The 19,748-nt window shown below is 40.2% G+C and overlaps 1 protein-coding gene across 6 annotated transcripts; it reads left to right on the forward strand.

Moving 5' to 3' along the window:
• The first annotated feature begins 486 nt into the window (after positions 1-486).
• Positions 487-19,461, forward strand: LOC121694094 (mitogen-activated protein kinase 9-like). 6 transcript variants are annotated; one of them, XR_006025666.1, is made up of 13 exons: positions 10,322-10,387; positions 12,454-12,608; positions 13,063-13,192; positions 13,576-13,634; positions 13,731-13,869; positions 14,011-14,176; positions 16,114-16,185; positions 17,134-17,316; positions 17,606-17,730; positions 17,829-17,892; positions 17,991-18,068; positions 18,210-18,464; positions 18,571-19,461. XR_006025666.1 is itself a non-coding variant. In XM_042074033.1 (12 exons), the coding sequence occupies exons 2-12, from the start codon at positions 12,493-12,495 to the stop codon at positions 18,353-18,355; spliced, it is 1,278 nt and encodes a 425-aa protein (XP_041929967.1). In that variant the 5' UTR covers positions 487-593; positions 12,454-12,492; the 3' UTR covers positions 18,356-19,461. The 6 variants fall into 6 exon arrangements, 4 of the variants coding, with proteins under 4 accessions (XP_041929967.1, XP_041929964.1, XP_041929965.1 ...); XM_042074033.1 differs by lacking the exon at positions 10,322-10,387 and adding an exon at positions 487-593 and having other exon boundaries at positions 18,210-19,461; XM_042074030.1 differs by having other exon boundaries at positions 18,210-19,461.
• The last annotated feature ends 287 nt before the right edge of the window (positions 19,462-19,748 follow it).

Consider the following 19,748-nt stretch of genomic DNA (forward strand, 5'->3'; position numbering starts at 1 on the left):
ATCAGTAACATAATCCATTGGATTACAAAAATAATGTAATTTGAATACTTTTGGATTACTTCAAAATAAAAAACTCAAAAATGAAATACATTGAATAAAAAAAAGACAGAGCTTACAAAATACATTGAATAAAAAAGACAGGGCTTACAGATAGCAAGCGGCACTTGCACTTGTGCTGGGTTGAGTGAATGGCCCAAAGATTTGTGTTGTGGGAATGCTATTTCTGCTACTTTATGGTACACATGTACAGTAGCCCCCGCTTCCTCTTTTCAACACAAATTGCGTGTTAATGTCTAAAGCTCACTGCTGATCTGGGTCATGACACCAATGCCTTGTGCTGATTTGCACGGCTCAGCCCTGCACTCGCCCCGACGCTCAGACAATAATAAGTTTTATCTCGTTCCTAAGCAACACAAACGGTTTGTCAACTGAATACGCTCGCGTTGCGCTTTGAAAGTTGAACCCAAGTTCAACGCTCAACTTGTTCAACGCTAGCATTACGCAAGCGTTGCCGAACCATAGAGAACAATAGGAAACCTGCCGCTGGCTAATGTGATCCCCCGCCTTAAGGTGTTGGGAAGGAAGTTCACACAGTAAGTATATACTTTTTTGATTCTGTGAGGGAAATTTGGTCTCTGCATTTATCCCAATCCGTGAATTAGTGAAACATACTCAGCACACAGTAACACACACACTCGGGGAGCAGTGAGGGGTTCGCTCAAGGGCACTTGAGCCGCGCCCACTGGTCGGGGTTCGAACCGGCAACCAAAGATTCTAGAACAGAGCTCTGTTCTAGAATCTTTGCCGGCAACCCTCTGGTTACAAGTCCGAAGCGCTAACCAGTAGACCACGGCTGCCCAATATATAGCATTGTATATACAGTATACACACTACACCGATATGTACCAACTAGCTACAGGTACTCAACTGGAATAGACCTACTGTTTGAGCAGACATTGGGGGGTGTCCTCATTTTGGCCAGTTTGTCCTCACTTTATAGATAACTTGTACTCCTTTTCAGAGTCTGGTTGGTGGTCACCCAAGTTCTGCTACGTTATGGCAGACATACTTCCCCTTTTAAACACAAATTATGACTATCAACTGGTCTTGTATTTCTGCACAGAACCACTCACATGAAGGAGAAAAAATAGGCATCCATTTTATTCTCTAGGTGGGTCGCAGTTGGGTGTGCTAAAAGACAATAACCCCTTAAATTATGACTTCTGACAAGTTTTTTGCAAATAAATGACAGATTGAGAATTAATTAATTGGATTAATTGGTTAATTAATACGATAATGATAATATAACCATCAACATATTTAAGGCATCTTGTCAAGATGGCAATTACAAAGCATGATTATCACATATACATTACATTACATTACATTACATTTGGCTGACGCTTTTTAGCCAAAGCGACTAACAACATAGTAAACAGTTTAAGTTTTAGAGCAGTTCTCAACAATTTTAGGACAATTTAAAAACATTAGAATACAGTAAGAATAAGTGCATCAGTGAGTGCTGTTTTTAACAGTTACTTGTCAGTTTGAGACGACTGGTGAGTGCTAGGATCAGTAAGAAGTGTTGCTATGAGAGGAGATGTTCTCTAAAGAGTTGGGTCTTCAGGAGTTTTCTGAAAATGGAGAAGGATGTCTCTGCCCTTGTAGGAGCTGGCAGTGTGTTCCACCAGTGAGGAACAACAGATGAGAAAAGTTTGGATTGGCTTGAGCGTACCGGTGGTAGAGCTAGACGTCGTTCGTCTGAGGAGCGCAGCGGTCTGGAGGTAGCGTATGTCTGTATGAGGGCATTCAAGTAGGTGGGAGCAGAACCGGAGACTACTTTGTAGGCAAGCGTTAGAGCAGGGGTCTCAAACACCCGGCCCGCGGGCCAAATCCGGCCCGCGTCCTGCCCAATTCCGGCCCGCGACGAATGACAAAATAATAATGTAATTCGGCCCTTGAGGCTATTAATTGCGACAAACAACGATACTGATTAAAATAGACGATAGATCCAGGTACGGTGACAAATCTCATTTGTAGGCCTACTCTGCTCCACTATGTGCAAGACATCCAGAGCCAAACCCAAAATCGCTGCGCAAAGTTTTCAGGAAATACTTGTATTACACGCGAGAAACACAAAGACGTGCATTTGTACACTCTTAAAAGTGCTGGGTTATTATTTTAACTAAAGCACTGGGTTAATGACATTTTTACTTTTTATTGGGTTATCATAACCCATGCTGGGTTATTGTTAAGACCCAGGTGCTGGGTTAGTGGCTGAGAGCACAAAAAATCATGTAATGCACCCAGTGCCTGGGTAATTTTAACCCTGTCATTGGTCATTATAATATAGTCTACCAGTTGGATTGACAATCGCAAAGACATGAAGACAACAGTCTTGTACCCCTGGAACAGTGTTCTAGAATATTTGATTGCAACCGTTGGTCCTCCACATCAAGCGACAAGCCGGCAGTGAAAGCTCGAAGGTATGTTGAACTTGTGTAAAATCCGTATGCCACAATTTATATGATGATATATGATATGATATTTGGTAGAATGCATAGACTAATCCGGTGTAGGCTAACTTTTTGAAGATAGTAACGTTATATTAAGGTTAACTTTAACGGTGACGTTAACGTTGCTACACAAGCTATTTTTCAAGCTATTTGGTTATGTTAGCTGCTAACGTTAGCTGCTAACTTGCATACTGTAGGCCAACTGGCTAACTTAGGATAACACATAAGTAAACTCATTGTAGAAGTGTTTTTAATCAGATACTGTATTCTATGACGTCTGTTGTGGTTAGAAAGTGCTTTAACGGGATGTGTTTTCAGCAAACGTTAGGTAGGTAGAAGCTAGCTAGTTAGCGTTAACGTTAGCTTGCCACTTCGCTGGCCATTGCAGGGAGTCATAGCAGAGGTGAAGTTCGGCACTTCTTTTGAATCTGAGGGACTAGAGGTGACTACATATTTGGCATTTACGTTCAATTTAAACAGAACAGAAACAGTAAAGCGGAACTTCAAGCGTAACTCTGCCAAAATGCAGCCTAGGGTGTTTTTGGGAATGTACCCGAATCAAACTTTAGTTTAAAACCATAATTACGTCCATTTTTAAGCTTCTATGAGTTGTCGTTTTCGGGTGGGGTGGCCTTTTGAATGCACTACTATTTTGATACATGATCGTGTCAAAATCTGTATTTTTAAAACACTAAGAAGGCTCAACACAACTTGAAACTTTGATCGAAGTATTATCAGTGTCTATACACATGAACTCGAGCATTGAGAACATTGTTCGTGTACACATAGTTTACTAAAATGAAAGGGTTTGTTTTTAAAATAGCGCTAGCGATTTGATGCGATCATGTATAAAAGTAGTAGTGCTCCTATCATCAAAAGGCCATTTCACCTGAAAACGACAATGCAAGCTTAGAAGTGGCGCTTCGGACATAATTTTGCTTTTATGACATCCTCTACATTCACATTGCACAGTAGCCTAGATCACAATCTACATATTTGTCATATAATGTATTGATAACAAGGTCCTCAAATTGTCTATAAACTAATGCTCCGTACATGATTATCTGTTCCACAGGCAATGTTCAGCCCCACTCATATTCCAGATCCTGCCCAGTTTACAGCTGCAACACAGGTACACAGTAAAACCTTGACCATCATCACCCTAGCATCTATAATTTGGTTCTTAGCTGAAGTTCACTTTGGTTTCAGTCATGTGAAGTTTGTCATCAGGAACACAATATATGAGCAGATATATCTAACTAGCCTACTATTCAAACATTGCCTTACATACTGAAATCCACTGCTTCATCAATCCCTTATTTAATCAAATATATCCCTGTTTGTTCCCTACATTTACTATGTGTGTCTGTTTCATAGCCATGTACAGTTACTCCCAACAGCAGCAATTGTTTTTTACTGGATGTATTGTACAGCTCAGCTGTGCTGTTGCCGTTTTCGTTGCTGTGCTGCTCAATAATGGAATAATAACCATAATTTAGGTCAAAATTGAAATCACAATTATTTAGCCTAAACCAGGAGTTCTCAACATTTTCTATCCCATGGCCCACCTAGACATACTTGTAACAAAACAGGGCCTGGTAAATAGCCTATTGTTAACATACTGTATGTGAATGTTAGCCTCTTATATTGACCTGGGTTAAGATGAGTTGCATGTGTGGCAATTACTCAGCCCACTGACTTTAGTTTATCTAATTGTGATAAACTTGACGTACTGTTCACTCCAATAATTTAGTTTTTCTTTATTTTCTAATGACACCGGATAATGACGAAGGACTGTTACAGCGACCTCCACACCACCCTCTTCCAGAGCTCCTTCAGAAGACTAACGATAGTAAGATATTTTACATGTAATGTATGTTATCATTTCATAGTGACAACTGTTAATTGGCAGAAGGAAGCCAAATATGAAGGGCTGGGCTCTCCTGAACGTAAGCTATTTAGCATGCAGATGGAGAACACACTGACACAGGCACACACACACAAAATACACAGCACAGTCCTATTCAAAATGGAGAATGACAAAAATTACAGAAAAAGTTTGAGAACCACAGGTGTGGGGTCACTCGTTTAGCTCTGTTAGTTGGACCTGGGTGATGCTGTTATTTGTGTAACGGGCCCTTTTTCTGTATTTCCTAGTGGCACAAGATGATGGGCAACAAGAGACACCCAGTGATGAGCTCTCCTGAATGTAAGTTAATTAACACGCAGACACAGAACAGAGTCTGTAAAGCAACTTTGTAAGCAATTAAAGCTGTGTCACTCACAGACACTCATTTCGGTTACATTACCTGTACAGTCTAGTCTGTTCTCCTGCAATCAAACTAGCTGTCTTAGTCTAAAACTACATACAGTCAAGTTAGTTTGACCCGAGAGCATGGTGGCTAGCTAGCAGGTATCTTTATATTAAAGACAATGTTTCTACTACTAGGCTGATAGAGATTCCACTTGGTAGTCACTAGAGTAGCTGGCTGCCTGTTTCAGTTTTAATTTTGGGTAGGAAGAAAAGTCTCTCTCTCTCTCTCTCTCTCTCTCATAGGCTAGGCTGTGCAGAGTCCAAAAAGGCTGCCCTCATTCATACGACATTCTGACTGAATCCGATATGATCTGACACTGATTACCTAAAAGAATCATTAATCTTTGTTTTAACCTTTTTAATCTTTGTGTTTCAAGTGTCCCATCTGTCCCGTCCAGACCTTCCACACAGGATCCCTCAAAGTAAGACATATTTTAGTGTATGATGTGTTTCATGTGTCTATACTTTTTACTCTGTGTTATGGTAGGCTAGAGGCTGAGAGAGGGTAGTCACTAGAGTAGCTGGCTGCCTGTTTCGGACAAGACACATTTCATCCATTGTATTTTTGTTAACACCTATATTTTTTCTGTTTTCCACAGGTCAAAGATTTCCCAGATCAGCTCCTGCAGGATGCACAGGTATTTTGGACAAGTTCTCTCTACTGTTGTCACTACACTACTGTATTATGAGCATTGCTAGTTAATCGTTTTTTTTTTTTTTTTAGTTTTTTGTAAAATGTTTTTTAGATTTTAGTAAAATTGTTGTTCAAAATGAAATGAAACAGTGTTTGAATGAAATGAAACAGTGTTTTTTACTTTTGTACTGTAGCCCATTTGTGGCAATCAATAAAAAATATAAAAAATAATATAATGTATTCTCCTATGTCTATTTCAGCTGATTTTTTCAGCCCTATTTCACCTTGATGTACATAAGTAAAATAAAGTAAAGAAATATGTTTTTGGAAATCCATAAGCAAAAAAACAGAACACCCAATAGTGGGTCAAATATATAACCCAACAGAGAGGTAAATATGAACCAGTAATGGACTGGTAGGTCATATCCATTTTTCTGGGTTATTTTGACCCATCATGTTAGTAAGAATGACCCATAGTTGGTTTGATAAAAGTAACCCAATTTAGAGTTAAAGTCACCAACCCAATGGATTATGTTATTTTAACCCAACATGAGGTCGGTCCAATAGTGACCCAGGTACCTGGGCTAGGAATAACCCAATTTGGGTTGTTTCCAACCCAGCATTTTTAAGAGTGTAATGACGCGGAAGCGATGCAGGCCATAGTGTTGCAGAAATTGAAGCAGAAATTAAGCAGAAATAGCCAGGCCTACACCAAATGTTGAAAAACGTTCACGTGTGATGAAGTCTTAGGTAAGCTATGTTATTCACCTATTCTAATTCTGAAGGAGAATATCCTTTTGGAGATTATGATCGATCGTCTATGACAGCGTCTGTGAATGGAGGTGCGTGTATACAACGGTGTCCACTAAGCATACCATGCTTGTTTCGACCCTCTGCCCAACATAGCTTGGAGGTTGCAGTGGTAATCGTGATGATAGTGTCCGTAATGGATGTGGTACAGACATCAGGGCTAGTAGAAATAGGGCTCTAAAGAACTACAAAGTCACCCGCAATATGATGCGAACTTCTGGTTACTGCAGATTACCCGCGATAGGAACTGTTTGACCAGAATACTTTATTGTAGGCCTATATTGTAGTAATCTATTACTAAACCACAACATCTTAGGTGTTGGTATACATCTTAGGTGTTTTTCTGTTAATTTGTTATGTGAGTAATATGAAAAAAGGAAAGTAAACCTGCTTAAATATGTTCATCCAGTATTTACTGAAAGGTGCATAATTTGAGGTGCTTGCCATCCATGACAAATTAGATGGGTAAATTTACCCCCTTCATAAACTTTTGTTTTACTCAAAGATTTTTACATTTACAGTATAACTTTATCTCTGACCACTTTCAAGCCATGGCCTTTTAGATTTTGATATAAAAATCCAATGGTGTTGCTTTCTTAACCCTGATGCCTAGTTTGCCAGATTTAAAAAAGTTATGAGAGGAAATATTTTTATTTGGTGTGAAACACACACACATACCTGTTTTTTATGTTTTTCATTTATTTTATAATTTGTATTAATATTTATTTTATCATTATTTTATTTATAAGCTAAGGTTGCTAGCACAGGTGTCTAAAACTAGATAAAAACACTTGCACTTTCTGTTTGCAGTTTTGTGGGGTATTTGAAAAAAAGAACATTGCATTTTCAGCCGGCCCTCCAATCAGATGACGTTGGCAGAATTGGCCCCCAGCTCATTTGAGTTTGAGACCCCTGCGTTAGAGCCTTGAATTTGATGCGGGCCGCCATAGGTAGCCAGTGTAGCTGGATGAGCAGCGGGGTAACATGTGCCCTTTTGGGTTGGTTGTAGACCAGGCGCGCCGCCGCGTTCTGGATCATCTGAAGTGGTTTCACTGCGCAGGCTGGGAGACCTGTCAGGAGGGCATTGCAGTAGTCGAGTCGTGAGATGACTATTGCCTGAACCAGAAGTTGGGTAGCATCTTGAGTCAAGTAAGTCCTGATTTTCCGTATGTTGTAGAGTGCGAAACGGCATGACCGGGCGACTGAGGCAACATGATCTCAGAAGTTTAGTTGGTTGTCGAGAACAACTCCTAGATTTTTTGCAGTCCTGGTAGGTAAAACAGACAGGGATTCAAATTTGATGTTGATGTCGTGATGTATGGTAGGTTTAGCTGGGAGGACCAGCAGTTCAGTCTTTGAGAGGTTCAGCTGGAGGTGGTGTGCCTTCATCCATGTAGCTATGTCTGAGAGGCAATCCGAGATCCGTGCTGAAACCAAGGGGTCATCAGGTGGAAAGGACAGATAGAGCTGTGTGTCGTCTGCATAGCAGTGGTATGAGAAGCCATGCGAACGGATAATCTGTCCCAAGGAGGTGGTGTAGATAGCAAAGAGAAGGGGGCCCAGTACTGAGCCCTGGGGGACCCCTGTGGTGAGATGGTGAGGTGCAGATAGCTGACCAAGCCATGATACGTTAAACGAGCGTCCTGTGAGGTAGGATTCAAACCAGGAGAGAGCAGAACCGGAGATTCCCATGTTAGCGAGTATAGAGAGATGGATGCGGTGATTAACCGTGTCAAAGGCAGCCGATAAGTCAAGCAGAATGAGTACTGATGACCGAGCGGTCGCCCTGGCTTCTTTTAAGGCTTCTGTTACAGACAACAGAGCCGTTTCGGTAGAGTGGCCGCTTTTGAACCCAGACTGACTTGGATCCAGAAGGTTGTTCTGTGAAAGGAAGTCAGAGACCTGTTTGGAGACTGCTCGTTCAATGCCTTTGGATAGGAAGGGCAGGAGTGAGACAGGGCGGTAGTTCTCGACTTGAGCAGGGTTGAGAGAAGCTTTCTTAAGTAGCGGTGTTACGCGGGCCATTTTGAACGCTGTTGGAAATGTGCCGGAGGTTAGCGAGGCATTGATCACATGTGTGATAGCTGGAGCGATGGTCGGGCTGATGGACTGAAGTAGGCTCGTAGGTATAGGGTCCAGCGAGCATGTGGTAGGACGGCTGCATGTCAGGAGTCTAGATACTTCACTCTCGGAGAGAGGCGTGAATGCTGAAAAAGATGTTCCAGCAGTCCCTAGAGGTTGTAGGAGTGCGGTATCTGAGTCAGATGCGTTGAGTGGGCATGTAGAGAATTGACTGCTGATTGCCGCCACTTTGTTTGTAAAAAATGAGGCGAGGGTATCTGCAGTAAGGCTGGATGGAGGAGGAGGCAGCTGCTGAGGGTTGAGTAGCGATTTGAAGGTTGAGAAAAGTTTTCGAGTGTCTGTAGCGCTGTTGATTTTGTCATTGTAGAAAGCCGTCTTAGCAGCAGTGATGCTGGCTGAGAAGGAGGTCAGGAGTGTCTGGTAGTTTTTGAGGTCATCAGTTAGTTTGGACATATAGCGTTTAGATATCAGGGTGAATAATATAACCTATGTTATATGATTGAGGGGCCCTATTAAGACATGTCACATAACATAACCTATGTTATTTGACTGAGGGGCTCTATTCCGATTGGGCTTCAGGGATCCCTGAATACTTGGGCCCCTGGGCCTGGGTCCATTAGGCCCGTTCAGTAATCCATCCCTGCTCATCAATTTGCCTGTATAGAACTTTTGAACCGTTTTGGGATTCCTGGTGTGTGATATTCCATATGTAGTCTTATTCGAGTTTTATTTTGTTTGGGATAAAAAAGCTGATTTGGAAAGTGTTCCATGTCCCATTGAAAAGAGTATTTTGAGTATTTTCAAAATACAAAAATACAGTATTTTATTTTGATACGTTATGGCTACAGTATTTTGTAGTTTATTTTGATGCATTTAAAAGGAGGGTATTTGGTATTTTATTTCAAAATAGGCTACGTCCTGATGTATCCTTGCCCATCCCTGTATGTATTGAAACACATAAACAAAATGTGTCTAACACATTAAACAAAATGTGTCCAATGTAACTATAATCTGATTATATTTTTTTTATGTAATCTAGTCTGATTATAGTTACTTGTTTTTTGTAATCCAGATTACTTGTAATCAGTTACTACCCAACCTAGAATATTGCCATGTGAAAAATGTTGTTTCTGTATGGTTGCACACCATTTGTGATGTACAAAGAGTGTAATTTTCCATCAAATTAAATCAGATCAGTAACAAACAATAAAATGTAGACCTAAATGAACATTTTAACAATAGTTCTATATTGTTGTTTCCCATGGTAAGGATTATATCTTTGCATGGAATTGCCTATTATATAAACAATACTGTGAAGAATACAGTATAACAATACAAATTTACAAAAAATATACAATAACAATTGAAGAGGCTATGTTTTTGGCTTACTCTGAACAAAGTCAATCCTGCCTGTTCAAAAAGCCTGTTCACTTTGCCAAAAACATAGCCTGAAAAAAGCAACACTTCCCCAATAATGTTCGAATGACTGAATAATAACAAGCATTTATCCTGCAGAGGAGTTGCTGCTTACATCTTGTCATAGGTCTATGTCTCCAGCTGTGCTTCATAAGCACCTTTCGCTATGTTTTTTCTTGCAGTGGCGTAATGCTTTCTGGATGGATTTTTAGATAACCGCCAGACCACACCTGTTACGCTTATGGTGTAATAAAAGAGATGGGCATGGCGAAAAATTCCAGTGTAAGAATAAACTTTGCATCGTGATAGGCTATACGCTAAGCGCTATGTTTCTGATCGTCAAAATAGGGCCCAATACCTGTAGAGGTTTATTTTGTGTGACCTTCAGGGAACCTTTAGGGAACGTTCCCGAACGATGCGTGTTTGCTGGAAACTTTGCCAAAATGGCAAGCCAGTTTTGGGCCACATTTGGGCCATAATGAGTTTGCTATCTGGGTCCCTATGAAAGAAATTCCCTGGGAATACAAATTGCATGAGCCCAAACCAGATGTTCCTCTTGTAGGCTCGTCACGAAGGATGCCCCGGTTTATGAAGTGTCATGCCTCCAGCTTCCCGGTAAGGGCGTGATGACGTGTAACACGTGTTGTAACAACCACCCTCCTACCATCATCACACACGTTAGGCTACTAATGTGTCGCCGCGGTACAAGGTTTAAGTATTAAGGCCATAGTGTGGCTTGTAAAGATTTTTGTTGTGTCGAAGAAAGGTTATGCGAGTGTTAGTGTTGCTCAACTGATAAAGACACGATAAAGCAGAAAACACCAGACAAGGTAGGTGGAGCCCGGTTTGATTGCCTGTGCACGCATAGGCTACAAACGCCGGTTCTTAGCTGCTGCTGAAAAGTACACTGTAATACGGCTCTGGCATTATTCCGTGAGTTTAAGGGTCAGTTAAACGTAATAAATGCCTGAAAATCCGTTGAGATACGGACGAATTGCATATGCACAAAATGCACTTATAGCCTAGCTAGCCTGGGTTTTGTAAGTGGACAGCGAAAAAGCTGTCGACTAAATCACTAAAATATGTTAGTGAAACACTGGCATTATAGTGATGAAGTAGCTTAGCCTAACCTAAATGATTTTATATAGGCCTAAGTAGGCTACGGTTGTCTTTGGTGTTCATTTTTGAGAGGTAGGCTACAGCTAATCTCGTAGAGGGATGGACAGACCAAATGACTTCTTGAAAATTATTTCCATCCTAAGGAACCAAAATAACATCATAGCCTACTGGAAGGGTGGCTATCTCTTGATCGTAAATAATATTGTCACCTACTAGACTTTGTTGAAGTGCAATGCTCTTAGTCATCAACAAAATAATGAATTCAGCACTGTTTCGCAAACCTCAAACTTGTACAGTAGGTGTGCTCAGTGCCCCCCTCACACACACACACTCACACACATGACTGCCCACACTCATGAGTCATTGTGCTGTATTTATTTCTCTCTCATATGGAGTAGCCTATAACAGAAATATGAAATGTAGATGGGAAACTGAACTGATGAATTCATGTGTTTGAAATTCTGAAATAATTGTTCAGAAATGTTATTTCTGATCTTACATCCCATTGCAATCCTGTCCTTATATTTGTGGGGAAAACAAAGCATCCATCTATTTGTTAACTTTAATCTCTCTTATTTGGTGAAGAGACATTTCAAAGACCTAGTGAACTATATGTAGTGAATAGAGGTCCATCATATGAATGACACGCAGGGCTGTGTGTAGCCTAGGCTACTATCTGAAGAAAATAAATGGCTTCCCCCTCCTACAGCCCCTTTAAGCAGCAGATACAAAAAATGTAACTAAAATGTTAACATTTTGTACAAAAATATGTTTTCCAAACCATTTGCATTGTGTGTGTGTGTGTGTGGGTGTGTGCGTGCACCTGTGTGCATGTGTGTGTGTGTGTACAGCAGTGCTTCACTATGGGATCATTCTGTGTCAAATCAGACAGAATCCAGGAAAATGGTTGAGCACCATCTCAAATATTGCTCAGACTTTGTGTACATTATTTGTGGATCCCGAAACTAAGACCTGTAAATATTCTCAGTATTACTGGACTATTAAAAGTGTGTAATGCATGCCCACTGATCTTATATAACCCTGTGGATTTGGAACAAAGTGCAAAATGACTGATTAGAGTGAGTCTTTTCATTTTTAGTATACTTTTTAAGTATATTTTGGCCAAATATTTGCCTGTATCCACATTCTACAAGTACATCTGCCATTTTGCAGCAGTCATATTAGGCTCTGTGCTATACGCCTTGATTTTTACAATCTGTGTGTGTGTGTGTGTGTGTCTACCAGTTTGTATGTATATGTGTGTTAATACATGTATGCATGTGTCTGACTGTGTGTGTGCTACTTGCCCACCAAGTGTCATATACCCCGGTATTTCAGTGCCCCAGGACTCATCAAGCATTTGGTGAAAAAAATAAGAACAAATGATTTGTTGCAGTGTTAACCCAAGCCAGAGGGCTTCCGAGAATATTATATTGCAGATCTGAAGACATATAGCCCCTGTTACTGTAAATGACCTGAGTATTACAAAATCAGGCTCAGTTTTATTTAACAAGGACTTGGAAAGGTTTAAACTATGTTTTACTGACGTATGTGTCCTTTAGTCTGGCCAGCCTGACTTTCCGTGTCAACGCTGTGGCAGGATGACAGACGAGAGGGAGCAGTTTTACAACGTCCAAGTGGGGGACTCAACATTCACTATACTCAAGCGCTACCAACAACTCCGCGCCATTGGCTCTGGGGCACAGGGAATTGTATGGTAAGCCACTGCTAAAAAGTGTGCCCTCAGCACCATGACATAGTTTCTACAGAAGTTCATTATTCATAGTGAGTGTTCTTTATTCTTTATTTGTTATTTGTATGCAGCCATTTAGCTGATGCTCTTATCCAGAGTGACTTACAGAGAGCTAATTACAGGGAGCAATTCAGGGTTAGGGGCCTTGCTCAGGGGCAGAGCAGTGGCAGCTCCTATTCAACCCATAACTGTCTGGCCTTACATTTGGAAGTCCAAATATCTAACAGCTAGACCATCACGACCCTAGCATAATGCCTCTAGCATCTCATATTAGACTTTTCCCTGGGTATTGCTCTCAGCAGACTTACAACATCAGTGCAACAGTATTTATTGAGCACAAGCATTTGCCCACATTTTTAAATGTAAGGAAAACATGTTATCTACATTGTGTTTGTTTTATTTGTTCCTTTGTTCAAAGCTCTGCTATGGACACAGTTCTAGAGATCCCAGTTGCAGTGAAGAAACTGAGTCGTCCTTTCCAGAACCAAACCCACGCCAAACGAGCCTACCGGGAGCTCGTCCTGCTCAAGTGTGTCAACCACAAAAATGTATGGAGCATTTTACTGAACATCAAACACATTTGAGCATCACTACTTTAGCACTGTTTTGACCATCACTACTTTACACTGTTTTGACCATCACTACTTTACACTGTTTTGACCATCACTACTTTAGCACTGTTTTGACCATCACTACGTTAGCACTGATTTGACCATCACTACTTTAGCACTGTTTTGACCATCACTACGTTAGCACTGTTTTGAGTTTCTCAGTGTGAGTCAGATTTGGGATTCTAAATCTGTATGGTATAGGGAATTTGTTCTGTCACTTTTATGGATAGGACAATATGGGAAACATAATTCTGCACCAGCTGACTGGGCGTCATGTGTATTGTCACGGCTCATTTGACACAAACTGTCTCTGTGTGCAGATTATCAGACTCATCAACGTCTTCACACCTCAGAAATCTTTGGAGGATTTTCGGGACTTGTAAGTGTCTGTTTGCTTTCAGTCCCAGTCTTTAATGAGTGTGAATTGTCACTAAATAAAGACATCATTATCCTGCTGTTGTGACGTGCTCCCCAGGTACCTGGTGATGGAGCTGATGGATGCCAATCTGTGCCAGGTCATCCACATGGATCTGGACCATGAGAGGTTGTCCTACCTGCTCTACCAGATGCTGTGTGGAATTCATCACCTCCACTCAGCTGGAATTATTCACAGGGTGATTTTTGGATGACCAAGATCTATCTATCTTTCTCTATCTCTTTCTCTCTCTCTCTCTCTCTCTCACATATATATGTGTGTGTATGTGTAACATTGAAAGAATGCTCTGAGTATAGAAAATAGTATTTCTGTACTGCAGGACTTGAAGCCCAGCAACATTGTGGTCCAAACGGATTGCACACTGAAGATTTTAGATTTTGGCCTTGCACGGACTGCCTGCACTAATTTCATGATGACTCCATACGTGGTGACCAGATATTATAGAGCACCAGAAGTCATTTTAGGGATGAAATACAAGGAGAACGGTAAGGGACAAATATGTCTTCTATAATGAAGTTATAACATATGTTACTCTAGTCATTTATTACCTTAAAGCAACACCAAAGAGCTTTTTGTACCTTAAAATAATGTTTCCAAAATCGTTTCAGTGGTTCATCAACTTGTAACAGGGTGAACTGCACTTCTGCATTTGCTTCACAGCCCTCTATCGGCTATAACCGCACTATGTAAGTTTGCCAGATCGGGTAGCAGATCTGTAGTTCGATGGAATGAGACATAAGAAACTACAAATTTGACTTGCATCTGATGTCGCAATACATCGTACTTTCATATATCGTGCAACATATTCTACCTTGTCTATGGACATCGTTATTTGCAAAGCCGGTGCTGGATAAACAAATAGCATGCGTGCGACAGAGGGAAAGTTCTTTGGTGTTGCTTTAAATAATACACATAAATAAATAAAATGTCTGAAACAAACTCATTGTTACATAATTTCAATCAAACTGCCATAAACTAGTAGCCTGGAAAAATCCGAACTCATTCACGAAGTGAATAGAGTCTAGTGACTCTCGATTGGGAAATGTTTGCAACACGTTTGCAACATGACGGGCACTAACTTTGAAATCATTGGTCCAGCCTTACCAATGACATTAATCAGAGATTCCTAACGTTACTTCCTACTTCACCTAAACTTTACAAACTAACAATAAACAGCATCAACAGTCAGGAAACAATTACTACCTTTGCGATAAATACATTTCTGCATTTTTCCAACGGTTATGAACTATAGTGTTCCAGATTAGATCTCCAGATTAGAAGATCTAGATGGGCTAATAAACTAGAGGGAGCTGTGGCGCAAGTGGCAGCACCGTATCACATATGGGTATCAGTGCCATCAGGGTCCATTCCAGCCTGCGGTCATGTCCCGATCTCACCCAATCTCTCTCCTACTCGCTTCCTGTCTCTCCAATGCACTATCCATATATGTGACCCTGCAAGGCGAAACCAGTCGTTTTGGTAAAATTTACAAAATTAAGTTATTGTACTCACACTCACATAAACTAAGCTTCCCAACGATATGTATATCGAGGGTATTGCAAAAAGTATCGCTAAGATAACCGCATCCAAAGTTGCCATGGTTCTCCTGTAACGATACACCAGAAGAGGAGAAAATCACCTTGTAAATGGTCACGTGCGATAGTGTGAGGGCACAGCTATGATTAGCCTTACGGTAGCGTGACTTTGAAGCGGATGACTGACTATGCAGTTTCAACCGTGCAATGAGTCTTTTTCTGCCCACTAGTTAATACCTGGGACGGTCATAAGGTGTCACTATAGAATATAATTAAGGTATTTCGGGGGAAGTAAGGGGAGAGGAAGTTCTGTGTGTCCGTATAAATAGCACCGTGCGCAAGATGACTGGTTTTGCTATGCAGGGTCACATATATATATATGCAAAAAGCCCAAAAATATATACTTTAAAATACTACCATAAACTAGTTCTCACCAAACTTGTGACAGTATGAATATAACCTCTGTTCTCTGAAGTAAAACTAGAGACGTTGACTGAAGGAAAGTTATTCTCTGAGCAACCAAACATACTTATCTGAACTAATCTCTGACCACTAGTTTTTTTCATAGGCTACTGGCTATTTATAAAGCATGCTACTTAACGACAACACAGTATACACTATTAAGCCATGTGGGTTTTAGTAAAGGGGCACATTGTAGAAATATTAATTTGAATAATGACTGTAAATAGTTTTCCCTTGTTCATGATCAGTGAATTGATATTTTGTCCCAGGTCATCTGGTTTTTAAACCCTAGCACTTAAGCAGACTCATTAAATTGCTGTTTTTTAATCCTTGTATTTGCTCAGCTCTCCATAGCCAGGAGTATTTACTCATAAGTATAGTTCTGTCCACCTCTGCCATGTAACCGTGATGCTGCTTCTTTGTAGTGGACCTATGGTCTGTAGGCTGCATAATGGCTGAAATGATTCTGCACCGGATCTTGTTTCCTGGGAAAGACTGTATCCTTCTTAGCAGTGTTTTTCTTTAACCAGTACTTACTTGGCATGGTTAAAATACAGTATGTTTAATGAAGGTTTGAATATGGCACTTGTTTGCGCTATGTCATGTCAGGTTATTGACTTTTGTGTGTTCTTACATGACTCATTTATTATATTTGCATGCATTTTAATCATGATAAAAATACTGAAAATATTAAAGAAAATATATAAAAAAATACATGTCCTTATAATCACTTGTTTTTGTTTACCCTTTCTACAGATTGTGTTTATTTCTGTGGATTCTGTTTTCTGTTTAGCATCTGCATACCATTTCATAATATGTATGTATCCTTTTCCATTGTGTTTAGCATCTGCATACCATTTCATAATGTATGTATCCTTTTCCATTGTGTTTAGCATCTGCATACCATTTCATAATGTATGTATCCTTTTCCATTGTGTTTAGCATCTGCATACCATTTCATAATGTATGTATCCTTTTCCATTGTGTTTAGCATCTGCATACCATTTCATAATGTATGTATCCTTTTCCATTGTGTTTAGCATCTGCATACCATTTCATAATGTATGTATCCTTTTCCATTGTGTTTAGCATCTGCATACCATTTCATAATGTATGTATCCTTTTCCATTGTGTACCATGTTTCATTTGTTTCATTTGCCCATTTCCTTTCACTTTCTGCACTATGAACATGTTGCCTGTTCAGCCACCAGTGGGAGACGGCCTCCTTTATATGAGTGTTGCACAACAACCCTCATCATCAGTAACATGGGAGAATGTGTATGCATATTGTCTCTCCTCTAGGATGATTCAAATCATTCAAAGTTTTGAAAGAGAAACAAATTATGTGATTTTGTATAATTCATTTTTGCTTCATTTTGAGACAGCTACGTGAATCATGTCTCTTCACCATCTTAATACAACAAGCTCTTAACTACAATGATTAGACATTGACCAGTGGAACAAAATTATTGAAGTCCTTGGTACACCATGCTTGGAGTTTATGAGTCAACTCATGGAAACTGTCAGGAATTATGTCATGAGTAAGCCCCAGTTCCCAGGGATCAATTTTGCTGAGGTCCTACCAGACTGGGCCTTCCCCAGTGAATCTGAACAAGATAAGCTAAGAAGTAAGCCTCCTGCTCCTGTCCCTTTTTACTTCTCTACATTTCTGTGTATTTCAAATTAAATGAAAGTTACTTTTCCTTGTTTAGTTTTTTTTTTACCTTTAATTCACATAGATATGTTTTTTCATGACCGTTTTATATTTATAAATAACAGAGCATCCTTTTATCAGAACTTCTGAGGTTGTGGCAAAGAGCAAATCGTTCAGATACAGTCCTCCAATAGTCTCCATTGACCTCCAAGACTGCCTTGGTAGCAAAACCATCTCTTACAGTTTTATTGTTGCCATGACAGCCAGCCAAGCACGAGATCTTCTCTCCAAGATGCTTGTTATTGACCCTGAGGGAAGAATATCTGTGCAGGAAGCCTTAAATCACCCCTATATTCAGTTGTGGTATGACCCAGCAGAAGTAAATGCTGTGAGTAGACTATTCCATTGAGTATACACCATGGGGTTCATGCCTTCTCGTGCCTTGTTTTGATGTTTTTACTTGTCTGTGTTTTTTCTGCTCCACAGCCACCTCCACAAATCTCAGATAAGCAGCTGGATGAACGAGAGCACAGCATTGAGCAGTGGAAAGGTGATTCCTCCTCAAGCAAATCAAATACAATTCATCTGTACAATGAAAGGACTACTCTGAATATGCTACATGTATATTGAGATTTGTTTTTTCCATAGTGTTGATATTTGAAGAGATTGTGGACTGGGAGGACAGAAGTGAACTAAACATGGGAATGCAGAGGGAGGAGTCATTGGGTATCTATGATCCATTTCTCTGGGCTCGCCACACACCATTGGTATCTTGTGTCTGCAGTCGGTGACATTATCCAATAACAAAAGAATATTTTTCTATGTCTCGTCCTTTGTATTTTGTGTGTGTGTGTGTGTGTCTGAAAGACTCAGCTGTGAGCAGTGTCACAGGCATCTTACAGTCCTCCTCCATCTATGATATGTCTTCCGTGTCCACAGAGCAGACACTTGCTTCGGACACTGACAGCAGCATTGCGGACCCTCTCAGTGACCCACCGGACGAGGGCCTATGATGGGATGCTAGATATCCACGCTGCCTGTGTCACACATCTGCCTCTCCCCCACAGAACACCTTTCCCTGGTGTTTCCCCTGGTGTTATGGATGCTTTGTTTTATATTCATGTGGGTCTTTTCTTGTGAAGTCCTGTTGTTCATTTTCAGCTCATGGCGGTTCTTGGTATCTTGCCAATATCATTTAGGTCTTATATCAACTCTATTTTCATTTTAGTGGCCTTTTTCACCAAGATAGCAGCACTACTGTGGATTCCATGAGGTGGTGCATGTTTCTGAATTACTTGAAATATACTTGAAGTAGACTTCAAGTAGTAATGTGCAATTCCATTTGATTTATTCCTCTGACAATTGATTAATGAACCAAAGTACTTAACATTAAACTGAATTTGGCTCAGTATGGCCGTTTTGTATTTGCCTCTCAGTGCAGGGTGTATTCGATAAGTTCTTCATTCATTTTAGGAAATAGCTTTGTGGTAAATCAGTCACAGCCAGTTGTGACCAGGGTTAGATGGATTGGTATATAATGTAAATGATTAGTTGAGATCTTTCTTGTGATACATTCTTGTCCAGTTCACTGAAGAACTACTAACTTAGAGGTCAGAAAACTGGCATGGCAACTGAATGTTTCTTAGCACCTTCTGTATAAACATCTGTAAGCTTTCAGCAGTATTCATATTTGGGAGTTGACTGAAATGACTTTGTTGGTGATCAAAATTTAAGCATGCAGTGTGACTTCTTTTACAGTCCTGCATTCTGCCTAAGTACTCATTTTTGTTTACAAACCTTCAAATTTGTTTTGTTGTTAACAAACATGTGTGCATGTTTGTGCTCCTGAGTAAGTGTGTTATATCAGAGGATGCTTTATGTGTGCATGCATATTTAATGAATGTAATGACATGAGCCACCACCATGTGCTCCCTTTACCAGTATACCAAGTGCATTCTACATGTGAAGGACAATTCTATACAGGGACACCAAAGTGGGCTCTACTCGAAGATGATCTGGATTAAAATGAGGATGTTTCACAAGTTGAATTGTGAAGTGTTCTGACCGTCTGCATTGTGTGTTGTGTGATGGCTTCTATAAATGATCTGCAAAAACGGTATTTGCTTTCACTGTAATGTGTCTGTGGGAACTGCCAGCGTGCGTAAATGTGTGCTACTGCATAATAGCCCAGCAAGTAGAAGCACTAAAAGACAGCTAGACTGTGTGCAACAGCTGTGAGTACAAAGGCTTTAAATGGGTATTTTACTACATAATAATATGCTATGTGGCTACTTTGTACGTCACACCTACCTTAAAAGAAAACAAGATAGTTATTAGCTCTCGGCTTCTATATAAAGGTCTTCATAAATTAATTTCATGGTCATGTGAAAAGTGGTTCATGATTGT

The sequence above is a fragment of the Alosa sapidissima genome, chromosome 20, assembly GCF_018492685.1.
Source record: "Alosa sapidissima isolate fAloSap1 chromosome 20, fAloSap1.pri, whole genome shotgun sequence".
Classification (NCBI taxonomy): Eukaryota; Metazoa; Chordata; class Actinopteri; order Clupeiformes; family Clupeidae; genus Alosa; species Alosa sapidissima.